Source organism: Lissotriton helveticus, chromosome 8 (assembly GCF_964261635.1).
Source record: "Lissotriton helveticus chromosome 8, aLisHel1.1, whole genome shotgun sequence".
In the NCBI taxonomy this organism is placed as follows: Eukaryota; Metazoa; Chordata; class Amphibia; order Caudata; family Salamandridae; genus Lissotriton; species Lissotriton helveticus.
Window position 1 is genome coordinate 1,170,005,163 of NC_136069.1, and position 15,263 is coordinate 1,170,020,425.

Genomic DNA, 15,263 nt, shown 5'->3' on the forward strand with positions numbered 1-15,263 from the left:
AAGACTTCAGGAGCCACATCGCCAGGTTGAGCTGTTGCGGATCTGGATGCTGAATGTCGCCATGGTTCTGCGTCAAAAGCCCCGGTGTGAGGCGCAGCCTTTGATGCGGCACCACGGAGAGTTCTAGAAACGTGGTGTTCCATGGTTGGCGTGCCCACGTTGGAGCAACCAGGATGAGCGTCATCGAGTGTTGTTTGAGTTTCCTTGCCACCAGTGGGATGAGAGGCGCTGGTGGAAAAGCGTACGCAAATCTGCCTGACCAGTTCATCCATATCGCATTGCCCTGCGACTGTGGGTGAGGGAACCTGGCGGCAAAGCTTTGGCATTTTGCGTTTTCCTTTGTGGCAAACAGGTCTATCCCTGGATGACCCCACTGCTGGAAGTACGGGCGGAGTACTGATGGATGTATCTCCCACTCGTGCATTTGGTGGCTGTACCTGCTGAGCAGATCCGCCATTTGATTGTCTTTGCCCGGGAGGTGTTCCGCCATGAGGAAGATGTTCCTCTGAATGGCCCACTTCCACATGCTCTGAGCCAGATGAGACAACTGTGGAGAGTGTGTACCTCCCTGCTTTTGGATGTAGTACATGGCTGTCATGTTGTCCGTCCGGATCAACACGACTTTGTTGCACAGATGTACTTTGAAGGACTTGAGTGCCATGAAGATTGCCATCAGTTCTAGGTAGTTGATGTGCATCTTCTGTTGCTGCGTTGTCCACAGTCCCTGCACCGTGTAGTGGAGCACATGAGCTCCCCACCCTTGGAGAGATGCGTCCGTCGTCAGGATAATCTGTGGCACAGGCTCTTGAAACGGTCGGCCCTTGCAAAGGTTGTGTGGATTCCACCAATGCAGAGAGCTGTATGCCCGACCGGTCACCAACACTAGGTCTTTCAACTGCATGTGAGCCTGATTCCACTGACGTGCCAAGCACTCTTGGAGCGGACGCATATGGAGCCTTGCGTGTGGGACAATGAAGATGCAGGAGGCCATCATGCCTATCAACTGCATGAACACTCTTGCAGGCAGTGAGTGTTGAGGTCTGAACTGTAGGATTAGCGACTGCATGTTGCTTATCCTCGCTGGGTTCGGCTGAGCCGTAGCCGCCAACGTGTCTATCGTCGCGCCTAAATACTGCCGCATATGCGCTGGCTGAAGGTGCGACTTCGGATAGTTGAGTGAAAACCCCAGACTGTGAAGAAGGTGAATGGTGTGGGACATGTCGGCCGCGCACTGCTGGGCCGACTTTGCTTGAACAAGCCAGTCGTCCAGGTAAGGGTAGACATGGACGTTCTGTCTCCTGAGGTGCGCCGCCACTGTCGCAGGACATTTGGTAAATACTCTGGGGGCTGTGGTCACCCCGATAGGAAGGACTTTGAATTGGTAATGCTTGTCTTGAATGGTGAACCTGAGGTATTTCCTGTGGGAGGGGTGGAGTGGGATGTGAAAGTAGGCATCCTTGAGGTCTAAGGTCGCGAGAAAGTCCCCTTTGTTCAGCAGTGGAAAAACCTGTTACAGTGTTAGCATGTGGAAATGTTCTGAGAGGATGTACCGGTTTAGGTGCCGTAGGTCTAGAATCGGTCGGAGTGTGCCGTCCTTTTTCGGGATTAAGAAGTACAGGGAATATACCCCTGTGCCTTCTTCCTCCACCGTCACGAGCTCTGTCGCGCCCTTTTGCAGCATGGCCAGAAGCTCCTGCTGCAATAAGTGCAAATGCTCTTGTGACATAGGACGTTGCTTTGGGGGCATGTTGGGTGGAGTGTCTGTCAGCTCTAAACAATAGCCGAACTGGATAAGTTGCTTGACCCACCTGTCCATGGTGATGGAGTACCACACTGACAGGAACCGCTGGAGTCTCCTCCCGACAGGTGTTGGGTGGTCGGGGGGCAGTGACAGGGAGTCACTGCTTGTTGGTGGCAGAGGAACGGGAACTGTTGTTGCCTCTGCCCTTTGAGCTGTTGCCCCGGTATCCACCTCTACTCTGTTTGGGGTAGGATGACTGCGCCCCACTTTTGTTGAACTGCGACTGCTGTGACATATGGCCTCTGGTAACACCCCGATTGCCTGAGCGACGAAAAGTGTTCCCACGAAACTGCTGTGACTGTAGAGCCCCCATGGACTTGGCAGTCTCAGTATCTTTTTTAATTTTTTCCAGTGTGGTGTCGACTTCAGAACCAAACAGCCTGTCGGGGTTGACTGGTTGGTTGAGGATGGTTGTCTGTATTTCGGGCTTGAACCCGGAAATTCGGAGCCAAGCCTGTCTCCTGAGCATCACGCTAGTATTGATTGCCCTAGCCGCTGTATCAGCAACGTCAAGGGCGCACTTGATAGCAGCATTGGAAATGAGTTTGCCCTCTTGTATAAGCATCTCAGCCCCTTCCTTGTATTGGTCTGGCAGGTGTTGCAACAGGGTCTCTAGGGTGTCATAATGTGCCCTGTCGTATCTGGCCAACAGCGCCTGTGTGTTTGAAATGCGCCAGATGTTGGCCGCCTGTGCTGCTACCCTCTTCCCGGACGCCTCTAGCACTTTTGACTCTTTGTCCGGGGGAGGAGCTTCACCCGTGGTTTGAGAGTTAGCTCGTTTGCGAGCATTAGAGACCACCAAAGAGTCCAGCGGCAGTTGGCCCCTTATATACGTTGGATCGCCAGGTGCCGGTCTGTATTTTTTCTCAATCTGAGGGTTAACAACCCTAGCCCTCGTGGGTTCCTTAAAAATGTCCGCAGCATGCCTTAGGACCCCCTTTAGCATGGGAAGAGTTTTCACAGTTTTTTCCGCAGTGGAGAAAGTGTCAAAAAGGAAATCAGCATCCACAGGGTCAGCATGCATATCCACATCATGGTTCTTAGCTGCCCGTTCTATCAAAGCATGAAATGCTGTGGAATCCTCGGTGGGAGACGTCTTGATGTTGAACACCTGAGGGTCAAGGGCTGCCTGCTGATCCCCCTGATCACCTGTGTCCACCCACGAGTCCTGTTGCTCATCAGGCTCAGTGTGGGCTGGGAAATTATACTCCTCATCCTGCTGCTCCCCATCGTCTCCATCTGAATAGGTGGGTGATGGCGTTGCCCCCCTTGCAGGGTGCTGAATGCTGGGTTCGACCATCACAGGAGTATCATCTTCAGGCCTTTTGCGTTTCAGGGGAATCCTGAAGGCCTCCAAAGGCTGTGACGCCGTAATCTTCCTCTTCAGAAGCGTTAGCTTCCCGGTATCGGCGTCGATGTACTGCTCCGACTGCTCCGACAAAGAGTGTTGCGGACGCGTGAAACCCCCAGCAGGGGGAGTCGACTTGGACCTCTCCGGGTCCTTTGGCACCGGTCGCGGTGCAAAGGCCTTCGGCGCCACCTTAGGTGGTAGCGTGAAAAGGATCTGCTTTGAAGCCTGTGGCGTTGGGACAGCCTTGGCCGCGGCGGAAGGGATCTTCGGTTCCGATGCGGAAGCTCTGTCCTTAATACGTTTTAGGGAGTCCGAGACCTGCTTGGTGAAGGAAGCGGACGGCTTCGTAGACCCGACCGATGTCTTCGGTCCACCTCCAGAGGAAGACTCGGGCGCCGACACCTTCTGCGTATCCGATGGAGGTGCACTGCGATCCCCGACCACAGCAGTGGACGTGGATGCCGACGACTTCGCCCCGGCAACGTTGACCTTTGGCGCCGTAGTGCCAGACCTTGGCTTCGCGCCCTTGGCAGCCGTGGTGTCGACAGGCCTTGTAGATTTCGGCTTGACGGCCTCAGGGTGAACGGCCTCACCAGTTTTCTTCGGCTTCGGGTCGGCTGTCGTGCTTGGCACCGATTCAGCGGCTCTTCGTGAGCCGGGGTCCTCGACCACCTTCGCCACCGCGGAGGGTGCAACACTTTTCTTAGGCTTCGAGGCCACCGAAGACGACGGCGTAGATGGGGGAGCAGTCGTTTTCGGTTTCGATGGTGCGACGGCCATCTTAGTTGTTGTCGATTCCGACAGTTTCGGTTTCGATGTAGGTAATGGCAGCTCCGCCGAAGTGTCCGTGGCCGGGCCGGAAGGCGGGGCCGTGGATATTGGTGTAGGGTCTAGGGTAAGGCCATGTGGCGATCCTTCGACCCGAGCCTTAGTAAAAGTACGAACGGGGTATAGCTCTTCCTCCGAGCTATCTTCCATGGCCCCGTAGGCCTCATCGTCGTCTCCTACCTCCACGACGATTTCCTCCACGTCTTGGCCCTCTGCGTCCGCTTCGTAGTCGGACTCGACGACCACCGAAGGAGGCTAAACTTGAAGATGGACTTGTTGCTCGTCCGCTTCTTCATTGACGGAGATGTCCACCGGTGCCGGAGCCGATCGCCGGGCCTCTAGGCGCGCCGCGCGCCGAAGCTTGATGGTTTTCTTCGACCTAAACCTGGAACAGGCCATGCAGTTGGCCTCGTCGTGGTCCGGCGACAGGCATTTGTTGCAGACCGGGTGGACGTCGATGTGTGCGTATTTGGAGCCACACACGGGACAGTGTTTGAACGGACTTCGTTCCATGCCGTCGAAGTCTTGCTGCGTCGACTGGGCCTCGATCCTCGAAGTCGCACGACTCACGGGAAATCCGACTGGAAAGGTGGATGGAAGGGAGGCACCGAACGCGAACAATACCGACGGGTCAAAGAAGGCCTTTTGGCCCTGAAAAACTAAGTTTTTGTCGATTCTGAACCGGAGTTAACGAAACCACATCCGAACCCAATGGCGGAAAAAAACAATCTAAGGATGGAGTCGATGCCCATGCGCACTGTAGTCCAGGGGAGGAGCCACCTATCTCGTGATACTTCGAAGACTCTTCCAGGACAACAAGGTGCAATCATCCGGACCCAACACTAGGCGGCGATCTATGCTATAGATATGAATTCAGCAGCCCACATGCCTCGAACATACACAAAATAGTTTTGTAATTAAAACTGCTTGTAAGTGGAAGCATTTTTGGACATTTCAACAGGAAATCTACTGTCTGTGAATTACAGTGCGCTACCACATCATGCTTTAGTAATATATTTATTAGAAGTGAGTTTTCAACTTGTACTGATAAACATTATTGCCCCGTCCTGACAACAATGCTACTAGCGAACTAAGATGCAAGTCAGGAATTATGTGTACCCTATATGTTTGCTAGTCTATGGAATCAAACAAAAGAGGTTTTTTTGTACAGCAGAAATGCTGAACTCACATATTTGAAGGTGCTCTCAAATGTTATAATGAATAAAAAGGCAGCTCTATAAAATATTTGTATTGTATTGTATTGTAAGGGGTGCTTATAGAGCGCACTGACACCATGGGTTTCCTGGCGCTGGGGGGGGACATGGAGAGTACAGAAAGACTAGACAGATTGGGGGAAGAGCCAAGATTTCAGAAGTTTACGAAAGAGAATTAAAGAATTAGCAACTTTAAGAGTGGGGGGAAAAGAATTCCAAAGCTTGGGGGCCAGGTAAGCAAATCTCCGGCCTCCAGATCTACAGCGTTTATAAGAAGGGACAGTGAGAAGGTGAAGGTGGGAGGATCTCAGATTCCGGGACGGGCAATAAGGTATAATCAGGGATTTCACAAACGCGGGACAAAGCCCGGATCGCGATTTAAAGACAAGACAGCCGATCTTGAAGGCAGACCTGGCAGAAACGGGGAGCCAATGAAGTTTGACAAGAAGGGGCCTGGCAGATTGCCACTTCGGGATCCCCAGGGCCAGTCTCGCCGCTTGATTTTGTACCACTTGCAGTCTCGCCACCGATGTTTTAGGCAGACCGTGGTAGATTGCATTAGAGAAATCTAAGCGGGAGAGGACCAGGGCCATGATGACCTGTAGGAGGGCATCAGGGGTGAAAAGAGATGCCACTTTCCTGATCCTGCGTAGCTGGTAGATGCAGGACGAGACCACCGTCCCCACCTGTGGCCCAAGGGATAGACCGGAGTCAATGGTGACCCCTAAGCTCTTCACCGAGGCCACAGGAGTGGGAGAAGGACCAAGTTCCGCCGGCCAAAATTGTGGCCCCCAGGAAGTGGCGCTCCTGCCGGGTATTTGCCTAAGATCAAACAATTTGAGACCTGTTTACAGGTCAAGCACATTACAGTTAGGCCGGGTAGATTATCCAAGTTACTAGACCTTAAGGTCTAGTAAAATCTGTATGAATTTGCGAGACCAGATTTGTATAAAGCTCTAGTGCAAAATGAAACAATCTTAACAAAACAAGGATGGTGAAAATGCTGATAGTTTAGTTTCAGCAAGTGTATTAAAGAAATGTAAATATTACAGTCCATCAGTATAACTAAATTTATATATACAGCTTCATAAACGCTAATGTTCACTGTAAATACTCTGTACAACACAAACCAATATCTCAATAAATGCTTACATTTATACATAGCTCCTATTATGTGCTATAAAGTTCAATTTCAGACTAGAGTACTTTAGTAAAGGTGAATACGTTTATTCGCAATGCAGGCTTCTCTCAGGTCTGTGTGGTGCGTAATGAATTATCACTGGTTGCCTTAAACTGCCTTTACGTGGTTCTCATGTCATGTGTAGTAATACATAGTAAATATATAGATAACCTTTCCATTTTTTTAATAAGTACATGTAAAAAGTTCCATTTTGTGTTTGCTTTCGAGTACTATTTCCAAGTTACTGTGTTCAAATGAAAGATATTGTCTTTCAATAACTTCCTGTTTGTCTTCATAATGCACTTACAAAAGTCAATGTACTGTTTTAAAACAAGGAAATTATTTCCTGTATGGAGCATTCAGAAAAAAAGTAATACTAAAATGAGTGTGCTTTCCTCTGGCAGCAGTATTTACAAGAAGTATAATCTGATTCAAAGTCTCCAGAAGAGACTGTTTCTTTCTACCTACAAGAAAGGAGGCGAGTAGGATTAACACAGTTTTTATTATTCCTATCTTTGAGAGGAGGTCAACCATCAACTGGTGGTTGACTGTATCAAATGCAGCTGAGAGGTCAAGCAGTATCAGTGTTGCTTTTCCACCCATGTCAATGATTGCTCCGATTTGTTTGGTGGCCACAATTAAAGCAGTTTCTATGCTGTGACTGCTTCTAAACCCGAATTGGGTAGGATCTAGAAGTTGATTGTCCTGTATATAAAGAGAAGAATTGTGTATTCATTGCTAGATCCATTATTTTAGCTGGTAAAGGTAGTCTCAAGATGGGTCGGTCGTTATTTTGATCTTATGGTTTGAGGTTAGGTTTTTTTCAATAGAGAACGGATAGATATTTTACTCGGCTTAAGAAAATGGCCTGTTCTGAGCATGGTGTTGAAAATTTCTGTTAGTTGGTCGCCGATATTGTCAGGAGCCAATTTAGCAGCTGACAGAGGACAAGGATCTACGGGCGAGCCCGATTTAGGGGGTAGATTAGTTCCTCGACATGGTCTTTACTTAATGGATGGAACTCAGTGAAGTTAGGAATCCCTGGAGACGAAGGAATTAGGTTAATGCCTTTTAAATTAGGTGTATTGTTAGATGAGAATTTATTAAAATCAGCTCCACTTTATTTAGGAAGAATTTTGCAAGTGTGTTGCAGAATGATTGACTGTTTTCGGATTGGTTACTACAAAGTAATTGTGATAATGTTCTTAACAGTCAAGAACAACCCTTTACTGAGTTTTTTGCTACTTCTATTTTATGAGTCAAGAATTGTATTTTGTCTTTTTTTAACGATGCCTTATATTTGGAGAGAAAACATTTATGTTTTTTTTTCTAGGTTATCATATTTGTTCCTCCATATGTGTTCTTGTCTCGCCGCGTTTTAATATTTTCTTTGGTGCCGGTGCTAAAAATTACTGACTAAACCAATTTGTGTACCTAGAAATGAGTTGTTCTTAATCACCATTTATCTGTGGTTGGGATTTAGACAGAAGTTGATCAAACTGTTCGCCATGAATCTTATGCCTAGCTATACAAGTTTGGGCTGTATAGATTTTTTGTATCTTTATGTGCCATTGTTATTTCAAATAACACTGCACTGTAGTGGGACCATGTATGTCTAGCTGAGTGGGCGGGCTATCCACCACTTGGGTGAGGCTGAAACAAGTCATGGTATCTGTTAGGGCCTCAGTATCTTTGCCCAAGGAGCTTCCAAATGAAAATTGAAGACTCCCAGGTTCGTGAATTCTGAGGAAAAAAGGAAGGGTTCTAAGAGTTGTTTCTAGATCCAGGTGGAGGATAAATTAGTAACTCCTTAATGATTTGATATTTCTATGTTAATGGAAAGTACTTCGCATTCAGATGGAGAGACTGGTTGAGAGACTGCTAACAACTGGTCTGGGTAAATAACGGCAAGGCCACCTCCTCTTTTAGGATGTCTATCTAGCCTGTGGAGCTGATATCCAGGTGGGGTTGCTGAGGCAAGATCAGGGCCCGAAGAGGGGTCTGCACAGGTTTTGGTAACAAAAATGACATCAAATTTACAGCAGTCAAGAAAGTGTGCAAAATAGGTTTTATGTTTGACAAGTGATCTTGCATTTATAAGGGCACAAGTAATTAATGGGGTCTTTTCACAGGTGTGGGGGCTCTGTTTGATTGTTGGGCAAGACAACCGGGAGTTTTAAGGCATTTTATTTGGTAATTAAAGTTATGGCATGGCAACTTCATGGTTTTGGTTAGAAGAATGGGGTCTTTCTTTGTGCAATTTGCGTTCTTACTTAATCAATTCAGTGCTATGAGCTTTTCTTTTGATTATCGTTTCTGGTGCCTGGCGCATTGTGGGTGCAGACTGGCTTGCCTTTAGAACGTCAGCAGTGCGTCAGCGGCTCAGACTGCTAGCATGTTCTCTAAAAGCCTGCCATAATCAGGGGGCGTGTCACAAGGAGTGCGGCCGAATGGAACGCTTCCTAGCGTTAAAGACAGATGGTAAAAATAATACAGAACTTGGGTCCAGCAATCACTTCAGACCATAGACAGGCTCACCAACTATGGAGTGACACTGGTAAAAAAAGCAAATAAATTAAATGTGAGGAAATAAAGCAAAAAACAGTAAAAAGTAGGGTGCAAACACTATAAGATGGCGCCTGCTACGAGGAACCAGGTAACTCCTAAAGAATGGCAACAAGTGCCTACAAGGAAAAAAAATTGGGCTTTGTGCTGCAAGTTGTGAACTGTGTTTAATCAGCCGTCGATATTGAGGAAGGCAGGAAAATATGTTTAATCAGGAAAAAGTTTTAAGATAAAGACAATTTCCTAAGGCACTTAGCGGCCTAACCCCCCCTCCCCCCCACTCCTCCAGAAAAAAATGGTTAGTAGGCAAAAAAAGCAGTAGATAAGGTAGGATTGGGTTCAGGATCTTCCTTGAAGAGCATAAAAAAAAAAAATCGCCGGACATGCTGTTGGGCATCATAGGATAGTAAGTAGTCTGAGGTTCCAAAAGGAGCAGGATTAATTTGCACATTGTGCAGTATTTTTACATTAGTACACCATTTTCTTTTAAGTTAAGTAAACTGTTTGCTAAGCAATCTTTTCACACAAATATACTGTTTAACTTGTAGAAGTAATTGGAAACAAGCATTGGCATAGCCAATAGGTCTCGGTTTGGGACCTTATAAGTATTTAGTTATGCATCACAATATCCTTGGTGCAATAACATCAACTATTGCATGGCTAAAAACGTATAAGGTCCCAAAGGCGAGACCTATTGGTTATGCCAATGCTCGTTATAGATCCTTCCAGGTAGGTGTACTTGCTTTGGATTGCTGTAGCCCGGGATACAGTTTATAGTTACCCACCAGGACAAACAAGAGCAGAATGGAAAAAAAGAAACACCAAAGTAAAATACCTGACCACTAGCCTTAGCACTTAAAGTGCATTTCCAGTGTCTTTTTTAGAAAGATGTGTATGTGTGATACAAGATACAATGGCTAAAGTGAACTGAACCGAAGCACCATGCAGAGAACAGCATATTATTCCAGAAGGAACAGACAATAATGGGGAAAGTTGGGAGAAAAATGCTGAAGTCATCAGATTAAAATATGTAACAATAACATACATATTAAAATATGGTACCAAAATAAGCACGGTATCGCAGGGCAACTGGTTGGATGTCACTCATTTTAATCAGTTTGGATTGTCGGGTGGGAGGGCGTGCTTTTTTTTTTTAACTTAACTTACAGGCAGTCACTGGTAACCAACAAACCAAACTACACAACTCTTTCTAGGAAGCGAATAAAACACTGGCTGTCATCCAGCCCAAGAGCAACTCTGTAAAGGGTGATTACAGGAGGAGGCTGGGTGATCTCTGTGTATAGGACGGTGTGTTTCATCAGCAGTTATAAAGTGAGAGTGATTACACAAATTCATAGTTTTTCCAATTAGTTGGTATGGCCAGAATTGACTTCGCCTAAACCATTATAAACTTCTCACAAACACTGCCATACATTACTAACAATTCTGAGTTATAATCTGGCACTCGATATTGAGAAATAAATATGATATATACAAATTAAAGGGATAAAAACAAATAATTTACTGGGTCACTCAAAAGGGTCAGTGGCTCTCGGGTATCTCAAGAAGGAGGAACGTAAAAGAGGAGGATTTTAAATTTACAGTATTGCATAGTTGCCACCCACATGGGGAAAAATAAGGAAGGCAAATGTAGACACATTATCATCACATTGTCCATTTACCTGTCCTGCAGCGCTAGCTTTTCATGAGCTTTAAAAAAAGCCAGCGCAGTTACTCTAAGGTGCATTGTTTTTCAAAAATACGTTTCTTACAAAAGGTCCAGTCTTTATATTCACAAATATATAAAAGACATATTCCAATAAATACATCTGATAAACATACTTAAAGAAGGCTGTAAACAAACCAGGTACAACTTGTATTGCGACTGCATGAAATACTTTTTGTAACTATTTTCATATTAACATGTTTGTTCCAAGCTCTGTAAATTACGGTCTTCTCTTGTCAATGCTAGAAGTAGCAGTGAGACCTTGTTCAAAACTGAAGACAATTTACAGTGAAACAACGTTTTGAACGAGTAATCACTGACTGAGTACCTCTCTGTGGAGATCATTAAATATGACAGTTAACTAATACTGGCTTCACCTTTAGAGTGAAGTTTGACATGGTCGCATAACCGAGAATATCATTGGTCAATGAGAGAATGACGGTTGTTTACATTTCCGATTTCAGTCAGATCGCCAGTAGAAGGTACTCTACCAAGGGATCGATCTAAGAGAAAAGTACAGGTCAGACAGAGCTGGATAGGATAAGCTCTCAGTTTCTGTGCTAAACTGTGCCTGAAGTGAGGAAAAGTGATATTTGTATGGATGAGGCTGCCTATGGATGCCATCAGTAATGTGATGCGTGTGTGAGGAGAACAAAGCGCACTGGGGCAAAGCGGCGTGTGACTGGCCGCGCTGTGCAGAGCTGACTGGAGCGGAGTCAATGGTGTCAGGTTTCAAAGTGGAGAAATAGATATGCTCATCAATGACGGTTGAGCGTTATTAAAGCCCAGCTGGAGGTTGACCGCGAGCGCTGGACAGCAGAGAGGGAAGAGTGAAAGCGCCTGTTGCACTGCTGATAGCCCAGCGGGAGGTTGACAGCGAGCCATGGACAGCAGAGAGGGAAGAGTCTGACCACTTGTTGCACGGCTGATGGAACGTAGTGTAACACATGCTCACCTTAAACCAGCTTTACGGTGTCAACAACTTCTCTTCACCCAGCACAGTTTACCAATGTCACGTGCCATTGTCTCCCGGAGTAAACAATACATGTCTGCCCAACTTGCGGTGCACAATAAGCAGCTTCAGAAACGCGAGTTGTCGGCGATCAGCTTGCTATAACGCGCATGCGCGCACTTGTGCGCGTTCTAGCAAGCTGATCGCCAGCAAAGTAGCATTTTTCAGAACCCTACTTAAGGTCTCGGCCGAGAACAGCGCATGCGCTGGTTCGGGCCGAGACCTAAAAAGACAGTCAATGTTGCATTCTCTGGTATGTTTTCTTTTTGTTTAGTTGATTGGAAAATAACATTGTTGGGTTCTAATAATATTTGGCATACAAATGGATATACTATCATTTTTTAATGTAGCATTGCTGTACTATGGAAACATCCTCTATGTTGGGATCAACAACAAAAAACTCACTAGAAGGCTGAAGATCAATTCAGAAATACTCTCAACCTCCCAAGCCACACACGTATCACACCACGCTCGAAGTAGCTCCACTGGCTCCACAGTTACAAACTGACACAATCCAAACTTTTCACCCACACTTTCGAGGCACTACATAACACTGGCCCAGTATACCTCAACAATCTCATTTGCTTTCACAGACCTTCTAGACACTGCCACACATCCGGACTTCCACTGGCACAAATTTCACGCATATGGAAAACCAGATCTGGCAGTCGTCCTTTCTACATCACCCCTAAAGCATGGAACACCATGCAAATACACTTCAGAGCTGCCTTCTCAGTTCATAAATTGCATAAGGGGCGTAAGACCTGGCTTATTGAGTAGTCCCAGCAGGCCATAGGTATGCCTAAACTCGCAGCGGCTCAGCACCAGGTCATAGTGCACTCTACAAATCTGCAGAACATATCCTTTATGAATATAAATGTGGGTCCCATGATGAAGAACCCTCCTTACCTGGTGTGTCCAGCTTTGTAGGATCATCCCACTACAAGCTGATTTGCATCTGACAGTCCACTGTGTCAGAGGCAGAGGGCACCTCTAGTAAGGTTGTAGCGCCTTTATCAATATTTTGTTTTTTAAACCTTCTGCGTGATTTTTTATTGAACAGCCATATGTAGGAAGCTGGCTATTTATGTAGTATACAAAAATGATGTACACTGCATATAAAGACAACTCTACTTCCTAGCTTTCTCTTTTCTCCCACAACCAACACATACACAGCAACTCTCTTTCATCCGCCTCTCATCCATTGGACCCCCTCTCATCCATTGACCAACAACATACAATGGTATGCCACTCTTCACAACTTGGCATCTCCATATCTACTGCACAACAAGGCTATTCTACAAAAACAACACAGCTCACCAACTCACTCTCAACCACCATCTACGCAAGCAGACCCAACAAAATGCCTTCTTAGCCTGCTGGACGAGGAATACGATACAGAAAAGATGCACTGTTGCTATTCTAATACAGCTAATACCAGCACTAATGACACACCTGCTACAAGTCCACGAAATATTGCTCACCCTTCTACAAAACAAAGTCTCACCATCACCAAAACACATTCTCTAAACTGCCTACTAATTCATTTTGGATCACTCTCTAAAAACAAGCATCACATCTACGACTTTCTCACTGACACACAACCTGACTTACTCTTTGTAGGATGTTGGCTTAGTATACGGTGCACACTCATTCAAGCGATGCATCTTGCACTAATACAGGAAACTCTCATGGTGACTGTAGGGGTCTTTGATAACCGTAGAAAGCTCTCAAAGTGGTAGCTGGGGAGAGCACCCTTCAGGCTTATCTTATGGAGTGTAAAGCAGCTTGTTTTATCAGTTTAATCTGTAGTGCAAGTTAGATGAAAAAGAACTACACAGTATTTATATAAAAATACTTCTATTTATTACACAACACTCACTAACACATTGGTATATCTCCTACCAAGAGCTATCAACACAATACCATGAGTACTTCAAATGCCACAGGTAAGTAGCACAAAATACAGTGGTCTTCAGAGGGAGACCAAACCATATACAAGGAAAGTGGAATGCAAACTGCAAAGGAGAACAGGACTTGGACCAGAAGATCCAGAGGAGCTGGGGATACAGGAACGGCCCAAGGTAAATACCCAGGAACCCCAGGGAGACTATGTGCAGAGTGGAAACACAGCCGTGTGCCCAATGAAAGTCAACTGAGAAGTTGTGGTTGCAGTTTTAAAGAAGAAAGAAGGACTCTTCCCTGAGGATCCTGAAGAAACCCCTTGAAAGACACAAGGGTGGAGAGCCACACCACCCGGGGATGCCCCAGGAACCAGGTTACCTGCAACAGGAAAACCGGGCGCATAGGGGTGAAGGGACGCTGGAACCTGCCATAGATGACAATAGAAGACTTCAAAGATGCCTGTGGAGACGGATGTGTATGAGTCTGGTGGAATCCAAGGGTGGATTCTGGAAGTGAAGAACCTGCAAGCAGATGGGACAGAGTCTATACCACTCGGAGGTGACCAGGAGGCCCGGAAGAGCAATGTCCACCGATGTCGGGAGGTTCTGAGAGTCTAAGGTGAAATTGTTGCTGCAGCTGTGAGGACCAGGCGACGCTGAGGAAGACCAGGAACCTTGCATGAGTTTTCCTATGTAGGATGTCGGTGTCTAGGAGGTTGGTGTCCAGCGAGTGCACCAACAATCCTTGGTAGCGGCACTGCCGTGAAAGACGAAAAAGGAGCAACGTTGGAACCAGCAAGGTCCAAGCGATTCACCAACAGCAGGAGAGTTAGAGCAGGCCCGAGCAAGCAGGGGAGCCCACAGAAGAAAGAGAAGACCCTCAGGAGGACCCACCAGCCTAAGGCACAAAAGTTGCAAGAGGACCTCGAGCAACTCACCAAAAATAGAGGCAAACGGGACAGAAGATGCAGTGAGGAAGCAGAGCTTGGAGGGAAGAGGTGCTGGAGGGTGAAGCTTCTTGTAGCCAAAGATCTCTGGGGTGCAGAGCCAACTAGCCTTGGCAACGGCAAGTCGGTGCACTGTTCAGGGATGTGGTCCCAGCGGTTCCGACAAGGGATACTGGCCTCAAAATTGCAGGACAGGTAAGGCCTCCAGGGAGTTGCTGAATCACCACCTGTGTTGCTGAGCTTCGGAAAGTTCGTAGGACGACAGAAGCAGCAGACTGGTCAGCTTCCTTGTGGGCCCTGCAGAACAGCGGAGTGACACCTTCACTCCAAGGGAGATTTCGTCGGGTGTCCTTGATGCCCAAGAGCCGGTTGAGAAACCTGGATGAAGCCCAGACACAGATAAAGAAGACTTAAAGAACAGTGAGACCAGGAGCAGCAGGAGTCTTCCTTGGTGCAGTCTCAGTTCCAGTCCAAGTACAAGTGTCCAGACGATTGAAGAGCGACAGTTTCAGGGTTGAGTCTTGTCCCATGACAAAACTAAGGACCCACCCACAGGTAAGCCCTTAAGCACTCTAAGGAAAGGTTTGGAACAACTCGTGTGTCTCTCTCAGAAGGGGCTGGACAGAGGGAAGGATACTTACAAATCCTTTACTGGTTTCTTGCCAGAGCGGGAACCAAGGTGTTTCTGAACTGGCTCAAACTGAAGTATGCAAGGAGGGCACCAAATGTGCCCTT

General features: G+C 46.7%; 1 protein-coding gene across 1 annotated transcript in view; it reads right to left on the reverse strand.

Annotated features, from left to right (window-relative positions):
- Positions 1-15,263, reverse strand: part of LOC144773867 (tripeptidyl-peptidase 2-like) — a 457,098-nt gene that overhangs the window by 106,050 nt on the left and 335,785 nt on the right. The window contains exon 18 of the mRNA XM_078658951.1: positions 2,811-3,932. Within this exon, the coding sequence (XP_078515077.1) occupies positions 2,811-3,932 (1,122 nt within the window). The remainder of the gene's footprint in view (positions 1-2,810; positions 3,933-15,263) is intronic.